The sequence below is a fragment of the Homarus americanus genome, unplaced genomic scaffold (assembly GCF_018991925.1).
Source record: "Homarus americanus isolate GMGI-L3 unplaced genomic scaffold, GMGI_Hamer_2.0 scaffold36970, whole genome shotgun sequence".
NCBI classification, from domain to species: domain Eukaryota; kingdom Metazoa; phylum Arthropoda; class Malacostraca; order Decapoda; family Nephropidae; genus Homarus; species Homarus americanus.
In genome coordinates this window covers 4622026-4634822 of record NW_024740094.1, presented here as the reverse complement: position 1 = coordinate 4634822, position 12797 = coordinate 4622026, and the positions used below count along the sequence as shown (strand labels likewise).

Genomic DNA, 12797 nt, shown 5'->3' with positions numbered 1-12797 from the left:
CCGTCATCATCACTGTTATATATATATATGATTGGTCCCACATTTATTACATTCCCATCTTTTCATGAATAGGATTTAAAAAAAAAATTTCTTACACAGAATAAGGTCTACCCTTTCAACTACTCATCGTTTTTAAGTCAAATAACCTTCCATTGGGCCAACGGACTTGTATGGCTAGGGTGGAAACGATCCCTAACCCATGATGACTTGTGGAACATCCCAGCTGAGTGTGCCACTAACCTCCTGGATACTTCATGGAGAACATCTTGGAGTAAAGAGCTCTCCATTGTCAGGTGAGAGGAAGACTTAGCATTAAAAACAGTCACAGTGATCTGAAAAATGATAGATGAAATTTAATGTGGACAAATGTAAAGTAGTACTTGGTCTAGATGTAAGCAGAGAAACCAGATATCAGATGAACAACGTTGTTATAGAGAAATCCGACTGTGAGGAAGATTTAGGAGTAATGATAAGTAGAAATCTTGAAGCCAAGACATTGACGCGTATTTGCTCGAAACAAGGCTAACAAGTACTTGGGTTCATACAAAGGAGTGTTAGTTACAAGACTAGCAAGGTCATCCTAAAACTATATCTTGCGCTTGTGAGATCTCACTTGGATTACGCAATTCAGTTCTGGTCACCATACTACAGAATGGATATAGAATCCTTAGAAAGCATTCAGTGTAAGAGGATGCACCTGGGACATACCAATGGTAAGGAGGAGTATCATATGTCCCAACGGGATAAAGAAACTGCATTAATTGAAACTGAATGTGAGAAGGACCTAGGTGTGTATGTTGACAATGAGCTGAAGTTCTCGGGCCATTGCGAGAAGAAGGTAAATCAGGCAAATAAATTATTAGGTCTTATAAGAAGGTCTTCCCCTCTGGTCCCCGAGATATACTAGGGATTGTCAGTTGATTAAAAATGTCCAAAGGAGGGCCACTAGACTGGTGCCTGCACTATGGCACCTCAGCTACCCTGACAAATTGGAGCGCCTGAACTTGCCGAGCATATACTACAGACGGGCAAGGGGTGGCCTAATTGAGGTGTATAAGCATCTCAAGGAGCACTACTCAGTCGAGTGTTCTTACCTGGAACTGGTGGATGCTCGCCCCACAAGGGGTCACAGTTTAAGGTTGAAGAAGCCGCAAGTCCAGACAACTGTGATGGCGAACTTTTTCGGAGTGAGAGTTGTGAACTCTTGGAACAATCTACCAGAGAGTGCTGTGACAGCACCGAGTGTGAGCTCTTTCAAATTCAGACTTGACCAACGCTAGAGCAGGTTCAGATAAATTCTGGAGCCAGTGTATGCCCAGTACTTGCCAACAGTGCGTAACAGAGATGTGACTGATCGCCCAAGTGGCTAAAGAGCCGATCAGTTGTGAAGAGGATAAAAGTAAAAGTAAGGCATTAGAAACCATGAGTACAGAGACAGTATAAAGAATTTTAATTTACACTTCCTCGAGAGACGTAGAGTGAGGGGCGATATGATCGAGGTGTATAAATGTAAGTCGGGGCTAAACAAAGGTGATATAATAAAGGTACTCAAGCTATCCAACCAGGAGCAAACTCATAGCAATGGTTTTAAATTAGACAAATTTAAATTTAGGCGCAAGATAGGTGAGCATTGGTTTGGAAATAGAGTAGTTGATGAGTGGAGCAAGTTACCAAGCATCATCATTAATTTGAACATGCTGGGAAGCTTCAAATATAGGTTGGGCAGATATATAAGCAATAGGGGTTGGGTGTAAACAAGAATGTCCAGTATGACCCAATAGGCCCGCTGCAGTTTCCTCCATTCTTATGTTCTTATCAGAGGAAGGATTAGTGTTAGCAACAATCACTCTGAGAGGAAGACTTAGTATTAATAAAAATCACAGTTGTAACGGGCCGAGTTTCCTCTTTTCAATAATTTACCATCCAGTTATTCTTTTCAATGAGTATCCCGTTTTATATACTTATCCTTCTTCAGTTCTTTACACACATACTTACTTTATATATTCTTGCTTGTATTCTTATATGTTCTTTATCTCTATATACCTTATATTCTTATATATTCTTATATAAGTAACTCTTATGCTTCTCTGCTTATGTTCTCCAAGTCAATGTTCTTTCTTTTCATTTCCTGTCATATATTATGATCTCATCCATATATTTTGTTCTAGTTATATTCTAAACCATGGATTAACCTGGGAAACCATGTCTTTGTTATTACCACACTTATTATACTTACAACGGTAGCCTGCCACCACCCAGGATTTTCTAGAATATAGCATCTCTTAGTTAACTGTTAGGTAGCGAGCTTCTAGGCACGTGAGTTAGTTATTTTCTGAGAACCAATGTGGGAAAGGATAGAGTGGTGATACTCGTAGACGTAGATTACTAATTCAATATTTATTAACACAGTGATTGGATAAGATGCATCTTAGATTCACTCAGACAAAACAGAACTGCAATTTGTTTCTTAAGTCATCAAACACTTCAAGAACTTATTACCTCATTAAATACCTCCAAATACTTATTACTTCAATCGACAATTGTGGTATTGTCACTCTGCCAAATGATATTCAGTACTGGGTATACACCAGATATCACTGGACCCTCAGGTCTTACCTTACCAAGTAGCAAATTAACTCTTCACTTCTTGGTTATATCATTATACTCTCAGATTATCATTTCATGGTCACTACCAATGAATACATAGCACACTGGACAACTCCACAATTATCTCAACATACAATACCTCCTGTTAATTCACAAGGAACAACATGGCACTTTTAACTCTCATTCAGTGGTTCAATACTTAACCTGGGATACTATATTTCTGCTAGTTATCCCCCAAACAAGGTACCATAATACTTAGGCCTATGTAACTGTGAGGAGTGCCCCAGGGTAACGCTGGTCTCTACAACAAATGAAGATCGCTGCTAGGGGTCGGTTGTAGACCGACACACGCTCAGGGAGTGGGCGCCTGGTTTGCGGGAAACGGACTTCCCAGTTCAGTCCTGTCGAATTAACGGCATCGTCCAACCCGGTTACCGCCCCACGTTAGCTGATGAGTATTCAGCTCAACACACTGGAGAGACGTTGAGGAAGTCACGAATGCCTAAAGGTCTAACTTCAACTATACAAAACATACGCCTGGCAACGGTTCAGACAATATCTAAATCTCTACGTTACTCGACTTAATTGGCACAGAATTCACTATGTTAACACATGAGCACTGATATTCACCAAAATTGACTAAGTTAAACTGAATTAATAGGCGGCGGGAACACACGTTAACATACCTGGAGAGACGTTGAGGAAGTCACGAATGCGTGATTCTCCCTCGTGTAGAGGTATATATGTGCACCTGCTGGGCAGCTTGGGCCTCCATATTCATACCAGAAGGGTCGATCTTACCAACAACATAACTTCTCTATCATTTTGGATCACTGTAGACTTAGTTATGAACTCCGGTGTTCTTGATCAGGGTAATTTCCTATGTCTATTCATATAATCTAATCAGAGGTTGAGCTTGCCAGGAAAAGGTGGAATATACACGTCGATAACATTAATTCTGCAAGCTCAGGCCTGAGGCGAACAAGGGGCTATTCACGGGGAGGCGCTAGATCTTGGAGATTATACCAGTTGACAGAATAGTTCAGGAGATTAATGACTTTCTCAAATAGACAACTGACACTAATTAAACTATAAACATCAGATTCTCTGATGTCGGGGCGACAAAATGATATAACTTCAGGCGCGATCAGAAACTCATGGATACCCCCACGGACGACATAAAATACGCCACTCTAGCTGGCAAACTCGACACTCACTTACTTGACACGTTCTACTAACGATAAGGACAGTTGAAGCATTCTACCCCACTCACAATGGATCTTGAATGTTCCAACTGTAAACAGACATATCTAAGTTGACTCAAAACAAGGGTGTTCTCTCTCACACTCAAATTCATTTTATAGAGAGGTTGGTTTCAGTAAGTCAGAGAAAATGGGATAACGGAGGACTGAGGTGTCTTGAAGTGATGAGAAAACGGACTCCTCAGATGGAGGACTCAAACGAAAGCCGATTTACATGTTTTGTGGGCTATTAAGCGTAATATGAATCATTTGATTTTGGCGCTAACTGACGTGTAAGACCGTGGTCATTACACAGTGAGAGGAAGGCGTAGTGTTAACAACAATCAGTTAGAGGAAGGCTTAGTGTTAACAACAATCAGTGAGAGGAAGGCATAGTGTTAACAACAATCAGTGAGAGGAAGGCTTAGTGTTAACAACAATGACAGTGAGAGGAAGGCTTAGTGTTAACAACAATGACTGTGCGAGGAAGGCTTAGCATTAACAACAATGACAGTGAGAGGAAGGCTTAGCATTAACAACAATCACAGTGGGAGGAAGGCTTAGCATTAACAACAATCACAGTGAGAGGAAGGCTTAGTGTTAACAACAATCACAGATAGAGGAAGGCTTAGCATTAACAACAATCAGTGAGGAAGGCTTAGTGTTAACAACAATCAGTTAGAGGAAAACTTAGCATTAACAATAATCAGTTAGAGGAAGGCTTAGTGTAAACAACAATCAGTTAGAGGAAGGCTTAGTGTTAATAACAATCAGTTAGAGGAAAACTTAGCATTAACAACAATCAGTGAGAGGAAGGCTTAGTGTAAACAACAATCAGTTAGAGGAAGGCTTAGTGTTAATAACAATCAGTTAGAGGAAGGCTTAGCATTAACAACAATCAGTGAGAGGAAGGCTTAGTGTTAACAACAATCAGTTAGAGGAAGGCTTAGCATTAACAACAATCAGTGAGAGGAAGGCTTAGTGTTAATAACAATCAGTTAGAAGAAGGCTTAACATTAACAACAATCAGTGAGAGGAAGGCTTACGGTTAACATCAATAAGTTAGAGGAAGGCTTAACATTAACAACAATCAGTGAGAGGAAAGCTTAGCATTAACAACAATCACAGATTGAGGAAGGCTTAGCATTAACACAATCAGTTAGAAGAAGGCTGTGTTAACAAAAATCAGTGAGAGAAAGGCTTAGCATTAACAACAATCAGAGGAAGGCTTAGTGTTAACAACAATCAGTTAGAGCAAGGCTTAGCATTAACAACAATCAGTGAGAGAAAGGCTTAGTGTTAACAAAAATCACAGTTAGAGGTCGGTTTAGCATTAACAACAATCAGTGAGAGGAAGGCTTAGTGTTAACAATCAGTTAGAGGAAGGCTTAGCATTAACAACATTCAGTAAGAGGAAAGCTAGGTGTTAACAACAATCAGTTAGAGGAAGGCTTAGTGTGAACAACAATCAGTAAGAGGAAGGCTTAGTGTTAACAACGATCAGTTAGAGGAAACCTTAGCATTAACAATAATCAGTGAGAGGAAGGCTTAGTGTTAACAACAATCAGTTAGAGGAAGGCTTAGCATTAACAACAATCAGTGAGAGGAAGGCTTAGTGTTAACAACAATGAGTGAGAGGAAGGCTTAGTGTTAACAACAATCAGTTAGAGGAAAGCTTAGCATTAACAACAATCAGTTAGAGGAAGGCTTACCATTAACAACAATCAGTGAGAGGAAGGCTTAGTGTTAACAACAATCACAGATAGAGGAAGGCTTAGTGTTCATAACAATCACAGTGAAAGGAAGGCCTAGTGTGAACAACAATCACAGATACAGGGAGGCTTAGCATTAACAACAAGCACAGTGAGAGGAAGGCTTAGCATTAAGAACAATCAGTTAGAGGTAGGCTTAGCATTAACAACAATCACAGTTATAGGACGGCTTAGCATTAACAACAGTCACAGATTGAGGAAGGCTTAGCATTAACAACAATCACAGTGAGAGGAAGGCTTAGCATTAACAACAATCAGTTAGAGGAAAGCTTAGCATTAACAACAATGACAGTGATAGGAAGGCTTAGCATTAACAACACTCAGTTAGAGGAAGGCTTAGCATTAACAACAATCAGTGAGAGGAAGGCTTAGTGTTAACAACAATCACAGATTGAGGAAGGCTTAGTGTTAACAACAATCAGTGAGAGGAAGGCTTAGCATTAACAACAATCACATTTAGAGGAAGGCTTAGCATTAACAACAATCACAGTGAGAGGAAGGCTTAGAATTAAGAACAATCATTGAGAGGAAGGCTTAGTGTTAACAACAATCACAGATAGAGGAAGGCTTAGTGTTAACAACAATCAGTGAGAGGAAGGCTTAGTGTTAATAACAATCACAGTGAGAGGAAGGCTTAGTGTTAACAAAAATCACAGATAGAGGAAGGTTTAGCATTAACAACAATGACAGTGAGAGGAAGGCTTAGCATTAACAACAATCACAGTGAGAGGAAGGCTTAGCATTAACAACAATCAGTTAGAGGAAGGCTTAGCATTAACAACAATGACAGTGAGAGGAAGGTTTAGCATTAACAACAATGACAGTGATAGGAAGGCTTAGCATTAACAACACTCAGTTAGTGGAAGGCTTAGCATTAACAACAATCACAGATTGAGGAAGGCTTAGTGTTAACAACAATCAGTGAGAGGAAGGCTTAGCATTAACAACAATCACATTTAGAGGAAGGCTTAGCATTAACAACAATCACAGTGAGAGGAAGGCTTAGAATTAAGAACAATCAGTGAGAGCAAGGCTTAGTGTTAACAACAATCACAGATAGAGGAAGGCTTAGTGTTAACAACAATCAGTGAGAGGAAGGCTTAGTGTTAATAACAATCACAGTGAGAGGAAGGCTTAGTGTTAACAAAAATCACAGATAGAGGAAGGCTTAGCATTAACAACAATGACAGTGAGAGGAAGGCTTAGCATTAACAACAATCAGTTAGAGGAAGGCTTAGCATTAACAACAATCACAGTGAGAGGAAGGCTTAGCATTAACAACAATCAGTTAGAGGAAGGCTTAGCATTAACAACAATCACAGTGAGAGGAAGCCTTAGTGTTAACAATCACAGTGAGAGGAAGGCTTAGCATTAACAACAATCACAGTGAGAGGAAGGCTTAGTGTTAACAACAATCAGTTAGAGGAAAGCTTAGTGTTAACAACAATCATAGATAGAGGAAGGCTTAGCATTAACAACAATCACAGTGAGAGGGAGGCTTAGTGTTAACAAAAATCACAGATAGAGGAAGGTTTAGCATTAACAACAATGACAGTGAGAGGAAGGCTTAGCATTAACAACAATCACAGTGAGAGGAAGGCTTAGCATTAACAACAATCACAGTGAGAGGAAGGCTTAGTGTTAACAACAATCAGTTAGAGGAAGGTTTAGCATTAACAACAATGACAGTAAGGCTTAGCATTAACAACAATCACAGTGAGAGGAAGGCTTAGCATTAACAACAATCACAGTGAGAGGAAGGCTTAGTGTTAACAACAATCAGTTAGAGGAAGGCTTAGTGTTAACAACAATCAGTTAGAGGAAGGCTTAGTGTTAATAACAATCTCAGTGAGAGGAAGGCTTAGCATTAACAACAATGACAGTTAGAGGAAGGCTTAGCATTAACAACAATCACAGATAGAGGAAGGCTTAGCATTAACAACAATCACAGTGAGAGGAAGCATTAGCATTAACAACAGGAAGGCTTAGCAACAATTTAGAGGAAGGCTTAGCATTAACAACAATGACAGTGAGAGGAAGGCTTAGCATTAACAACAATCAGTTAGAGGAAGGCTTAGCATTAACAACAATGACAGTGAGAGGAAGGCTTAGCATTAACAACAATCACAGTGAGAGGAAGGCTTAGCATTAACAACAATCAGTGAGAGGAATGCTTAGTGTTAACAACAATCAGTTAGAGGAAGGCTTAGTGTTAACAACAATCAGTTAGAGGAAGGCTTAGTGTTAATAACAATCTCAGTGAGAGGAAGGCTTAGCATTAACAACAATGACAGTTAGAGGAAGGCTTAGTGTTAACAACAATCACAGATAGAGGAAGGCTTAGCATTAACAACAATCACAGTGAGAGGAAGCATTAGCATTAACAACAATCAGTGAGAGGATGGCTTAGTGTTAACAACAATCCCAGATATTGGAAGGCTTAGCATTAACAACAATCACACTGAGAGGAAGGCTTAGCATTAACAACAATCAGTTAGAGGAAGGCTTAGCATTAACAACAATCAGTTAGAGGAAGGCTTAGCATTAACAACAATCAGTTAGAGGAAGGCTTAGCATTAACAACAATCAGTGAGAGGAAGGCTTAGTGTTAACAACAATCACAGATAGACGATGGCTTAGTGTTAACAACAATGACAGTGAGAGGAAGGCTTAGCATTAACAACAATCAGTTAGAGGAAGGCTTAGCATTAACAACACTCAATGAGAGGAAGGCTTAGCATTAACAACAATCACAGTTTGAGGAAAGCTTAGCATTAACAACAATCACAGTGAGAGGAAGGCTTAGCATTAACAACAATCAGTGAGAGGTAGGCTTAGTGTTAACAACAATCAAAGATAGAGGAAGGCTTAGTGTTAACAACAATCAGTGAGAGGAAAGCTTCGTGTTCATAACAATCACAGTGAAAGGAAGGCCTAGTGTGAACAGCAATCACAGATAGAGGGAGGCTTAGCATTAACAACAAGCACAGTGAGAGGAAGGCTTAGCATTAACAACAATGACAGTGAGAGGAAGGTTTAGTGTTAATAACCATCACAGTGGGAGGAAGGCTTAGCATTAACAATATTCACAGTGAGATGAAGGCTTGGTGTTAACAACAATCACAGTGGGAGGAAGGCTTAGTGTTAACAACAATGACAGTGAGAGGAAAGCTTAGCATTAACAACAATCAGCAAGAGGTAGGCTTAGCATTGACAACAATCACAGTGGGAGGAAGGCTTGGCATTAACAACAATCACAGTTAGAGGAAGGCTTAGCATACACAACAATCAGTGAGAGGAAGGCTTAGTGTTAACAAGAATCACAGTGGGAGGAAGGCTTAGCATTAACAACAATCACAGTTATAGGACGGCTTAGCATTAACAACAATCATAGTGGGTGGAAGACTTAGCATTAACAACAATCATAGTGGGTGGAAGACTTAGCATTAACAACAATCACAGTGTTTGGAAGGCATAGCATTAACAACAATGACAGTGAGAGGAAGGATTAGCATTAACAACAATCAGTGAGAGGAAGGCTTAGCATTAACAATCACAGTGAGAGGAAGGCTTAGTATTAACAACAATCACAGTGAGAGGAATGCTTAGCATTAACAACAATCACAATGAGAGGAAGGCTTAGCATTAACAACAATCAGTGAGAGGAAGGCTTAGCATTAACAACAATCAGTTAGAGGAAAGCTTAGTGTTAACAACAATGACAGTGAGAGGAAGGCTTAATGTTAATAACAATCATAGATAGAGGAAGGCTTAGCATTAACAACAATCTCAGTGAGAGGAAGGCTTAACATTAACAACAATCAGTGAGAGGAAGGCTTAGTGTTAACAACAATCACAGATAGATGAAGGCTTAGCATTAACAACAATTGCAGTGAGAGGAAGGCTTAGCATTAACAACAATCAGTAAGAGGAAGGCTTAGCATTAACAACAATGACAGTGAGATGAAGGCTTAGCATTAACAACAATCAGTGAGAGGAAGGCTTAGTGATAACAACAATCACAGATAGAGGAAAGCTTAGCACTAACAACAATCACAGTAAGAGGAAGGCTTAGCATTGACAACAATCAGTGAGAGGAAGGCTTAGTGTTAACAACAATCACAGATAGAGGAAGGCTTATCATTAACAAACAATCGCAGTGAGAGGAAGGCTTAGCATTAACAGCAATCAGTGAGAGGAAGGCTTAGCATTAACAACAATGACAGTGAGAGGAAGGCTTAACATTAACAACAATCACAGTGAGAGGAAGGCTTAGTGTTAACAACAATCACAGATAAAGGAAGGCTTAGCACTAACAACAATCACAGTGAGAGGAAGGCTTAGCATTAACAACAATCAGTGAGAGGAAGGCTTAGTGATAACAATCACAGATAGAGGAAAGCTTAGCATTAACAACAATCACAGTAAGAGGAAGGCTTAGCATTGACAACAATCAGTGAGAGGAAGGCTTAGTGTTAACAACAATCACAGATAGAGGAAGGCTTATCATTAACAAACAATCGCAGTGAGAGGAAGGCTTAGCATTAACAGCAATCAGTGAGAGGAAGGCTTAGCATTAACAACAATGACAGTGAGAGGAAGGCTTAACATTAACAACAATCACAGTGAGAGGAAGGCTTAGCATTAACAACAATGACTGTGCGAGGAAGGCTTAGCATTAACAACAATGACAGTGAGAGGAAGGCTTAGCATTAACAACAATCACAGTGGGAGGAAGGCTTAGCATTAACAACAATGACAGTGAGAGGAAGGTTTAGCATTAACAACAATCAGTGAGAGGAAGGCTTAGTGTTAACCTACAATCACAGATAGAGGAAGGCTTAGCATTAATAATCAGTGAGAGGAAGGCTTAGCATTATCAACAATCAAGGGGAGGAAGGCTTAGTGTTAACAACAATCACAGTGAGAGGAAGGCTTAGCACTAACAACAATCACATTGAGAGGAAGGCTTAGAACTAACAACAATCACAGTGAGAGGAAGGCTTATCATTAACAACAATCACAGTGAGAGGAAGGCTTAGCATTAACAACAATCACAGTGAGAGGAAGGCTTAGCATTAACACCAGTCATAGTGAGAGGAAGGCTTAGCATTACCAACAATTACAGTGAGAGGAAGGCTTAGCATTAACAACAATCACTGATAGAGGAAGACTTAGTGTTAACAATCACAGATAGAGGAAGGCTTAGCATTAACAACAATCACAGTGAGAGGAAGGTTTAGAATTAACAACAATCAGTTAGAGGAAGGCTTAGCTTTAACAACAATCAGTTAGAGGAAGGCTTAGCGTTAACAACAATCACAGTGAGGAAGGCTTAGCATTAACAACAATCACAGTGAGAGGTTGGCTTAGCACTAACACCAATCACAGTGAGAGGAAGGCTTAACATTATTAACAATCACAGTGAGAGGAAGGCTTAGCATTAACAACAATCACAGTGAGAGGAAGGCTTAGCATTAACAAAAATCATAGTGAGAGGAAAGCTTAGCATTAATAACAATCACAGTAAGAGGAAGGCTTAGTGTTAACAACAATCACTTATAGAGGAAGGCTTAGCATAAACAACAATCACAGTGAGAGGAAGGCTTAGCATTAACAACAATCAGTTAGAGGAAGGCTTAGCATTAACAACAATCAGTGAGAGGAAGGCTTAGCATTAACAACAATCACAGTGAGAGGAAGGCTTAGCATTAACAACAATCACAGTGAGAGGAAAGCTTAGTATTAACAACAATCACAGTGAGAGGAAGGCTTAGCATTAACAACAATCACAGTGAGAGGAAGGCTTAGCATTAACAACAATCACAGTGAGAGGAAGCCTTAGCATTAACAACAATCAGTTAGAGGAAGGCTTAGCATTAACAACAATCAGTGAGAGGAAGGCTTACTGTTAACAACAATCAGATAGAGGAAGGCTTAGTGTAAACAATAATCAGTGAGAGGAAGGCTTAGCATTAACAACAATCACAGTGAGAGGAAGGCTTAGCATTAACAACAATCACAGTTAGAGGAAGGCTTAGCATTAACAACAATGACTGTGAGAGGAAGGCTTAGTGTTAACAACAATGACAGTGAGAGGAAGGCTTAGCATTAACAACAATTACAGTGAGAGGAAGGCTTAGTGTAAACAATAATCAGTGAGAGGAAGGCTTAGCATTAACAACAATCACAGTGAGAGGAAGGCTGAAGATTAACAACAATCACAGTGAGAGGAAGGCTTAGCATTAAACAACAATCACAGTGAGAGGAAGGCTTAGCATTACCAACAATCAGTTAGAGGAAGGCTTAAAGATTAACAACAATCACAGTGAGAGGAAGGCTTAGCATTAACAACAATCACAGTTAGAGGAAGGCTTAGCATTAACAACAATGACTGTGAGAGGAAGGCTTAGTGTTAACAACAATGACAGTGAGAGGAAGGCTTAGTGTAAACAACAATTACAGTGAGAGGAAGGCTTAGCATTAACAACAATCACAGTGAAAGGAAGGCTTAGCATTAACAACAATCACAGTGAGAGGAAGGCTTAGCATTAACAACAATCACAGTTAGAGGAAGGCTTAGCATTAACAACAATGACTGTGAGAGGAAGGCTTAGCATTAACTACAATGACAGTGAGAGGAAGGCTTAGTATTAACAAATAATCAAGAGCTTAGCATTAACAACAATCAGGAGGAGGCTTAGCATTAACAACAATCACAGTGAGAGGAAGGCTTTGCATTAACAATCAGTGAGAGGAAGGCTTAGTGTTAACATCAATCACAGATAGAGGAAGGCTTAGCATTAACAATAATCAGTGAGAGGAAGGCTTAGCATTCACAAAATCACAGTGAGAGGAAGGCTTAGCATTAACAACAATTACAGTGAGAGGAAGGCTTAGCATTAACAACAATCACAGTGAGAGGAAGGCTTAGCATGAAAAACAATCAGTGAGAGGAAGGCTTAGCATTAACAACAATCACAGTGAGAGGAAGGCTTAGCATTAACAACAATCACAGTGGAAGGAATGCTTAGCATTAACAACAATGACAGTGGGAGAAAGGCTTAGCATTAACAACAATCACAGTGGGAGGAAGGCTTAGCATTAACAACAATCACAGTGAGAGGAAGGCTTGGCATTAACAACAATCACAGTGGGAGGAAGGCTTAGCATTAAC

The 12797-nt window shown here is 39.7% G+C and overlaps 1 protein-coding gene across 10 annotated transcripts in view; it reads left to right on the top strand.

The window, feature by feature from the left end:
• Positions 1 to 12797, top strand: part of LOC121875177 (ATP-binding cassette sub-family C member 3-like) — a 309143-nt gene that overhangs the window by 46720 nt on the left and 249626 nt on the right. For all 10 annotated transcript variants that reach the window (XR_006090559.1, XM_042379616.1, XM_042379618.1 and 7 more), the window contains one exon: positions 100 to 293. Coding sequence is in view for 9 of the 10 variants with exons in the window: in XM_042379616.1 (XP_042235550.1) it covers positions 100 to 293 (194 nt within the window). In the remaining variant the exon portion in view is untranslated. The remainder of the gene's footprint in view (positions 1 to 99; positions 294 to 12797) is intronic.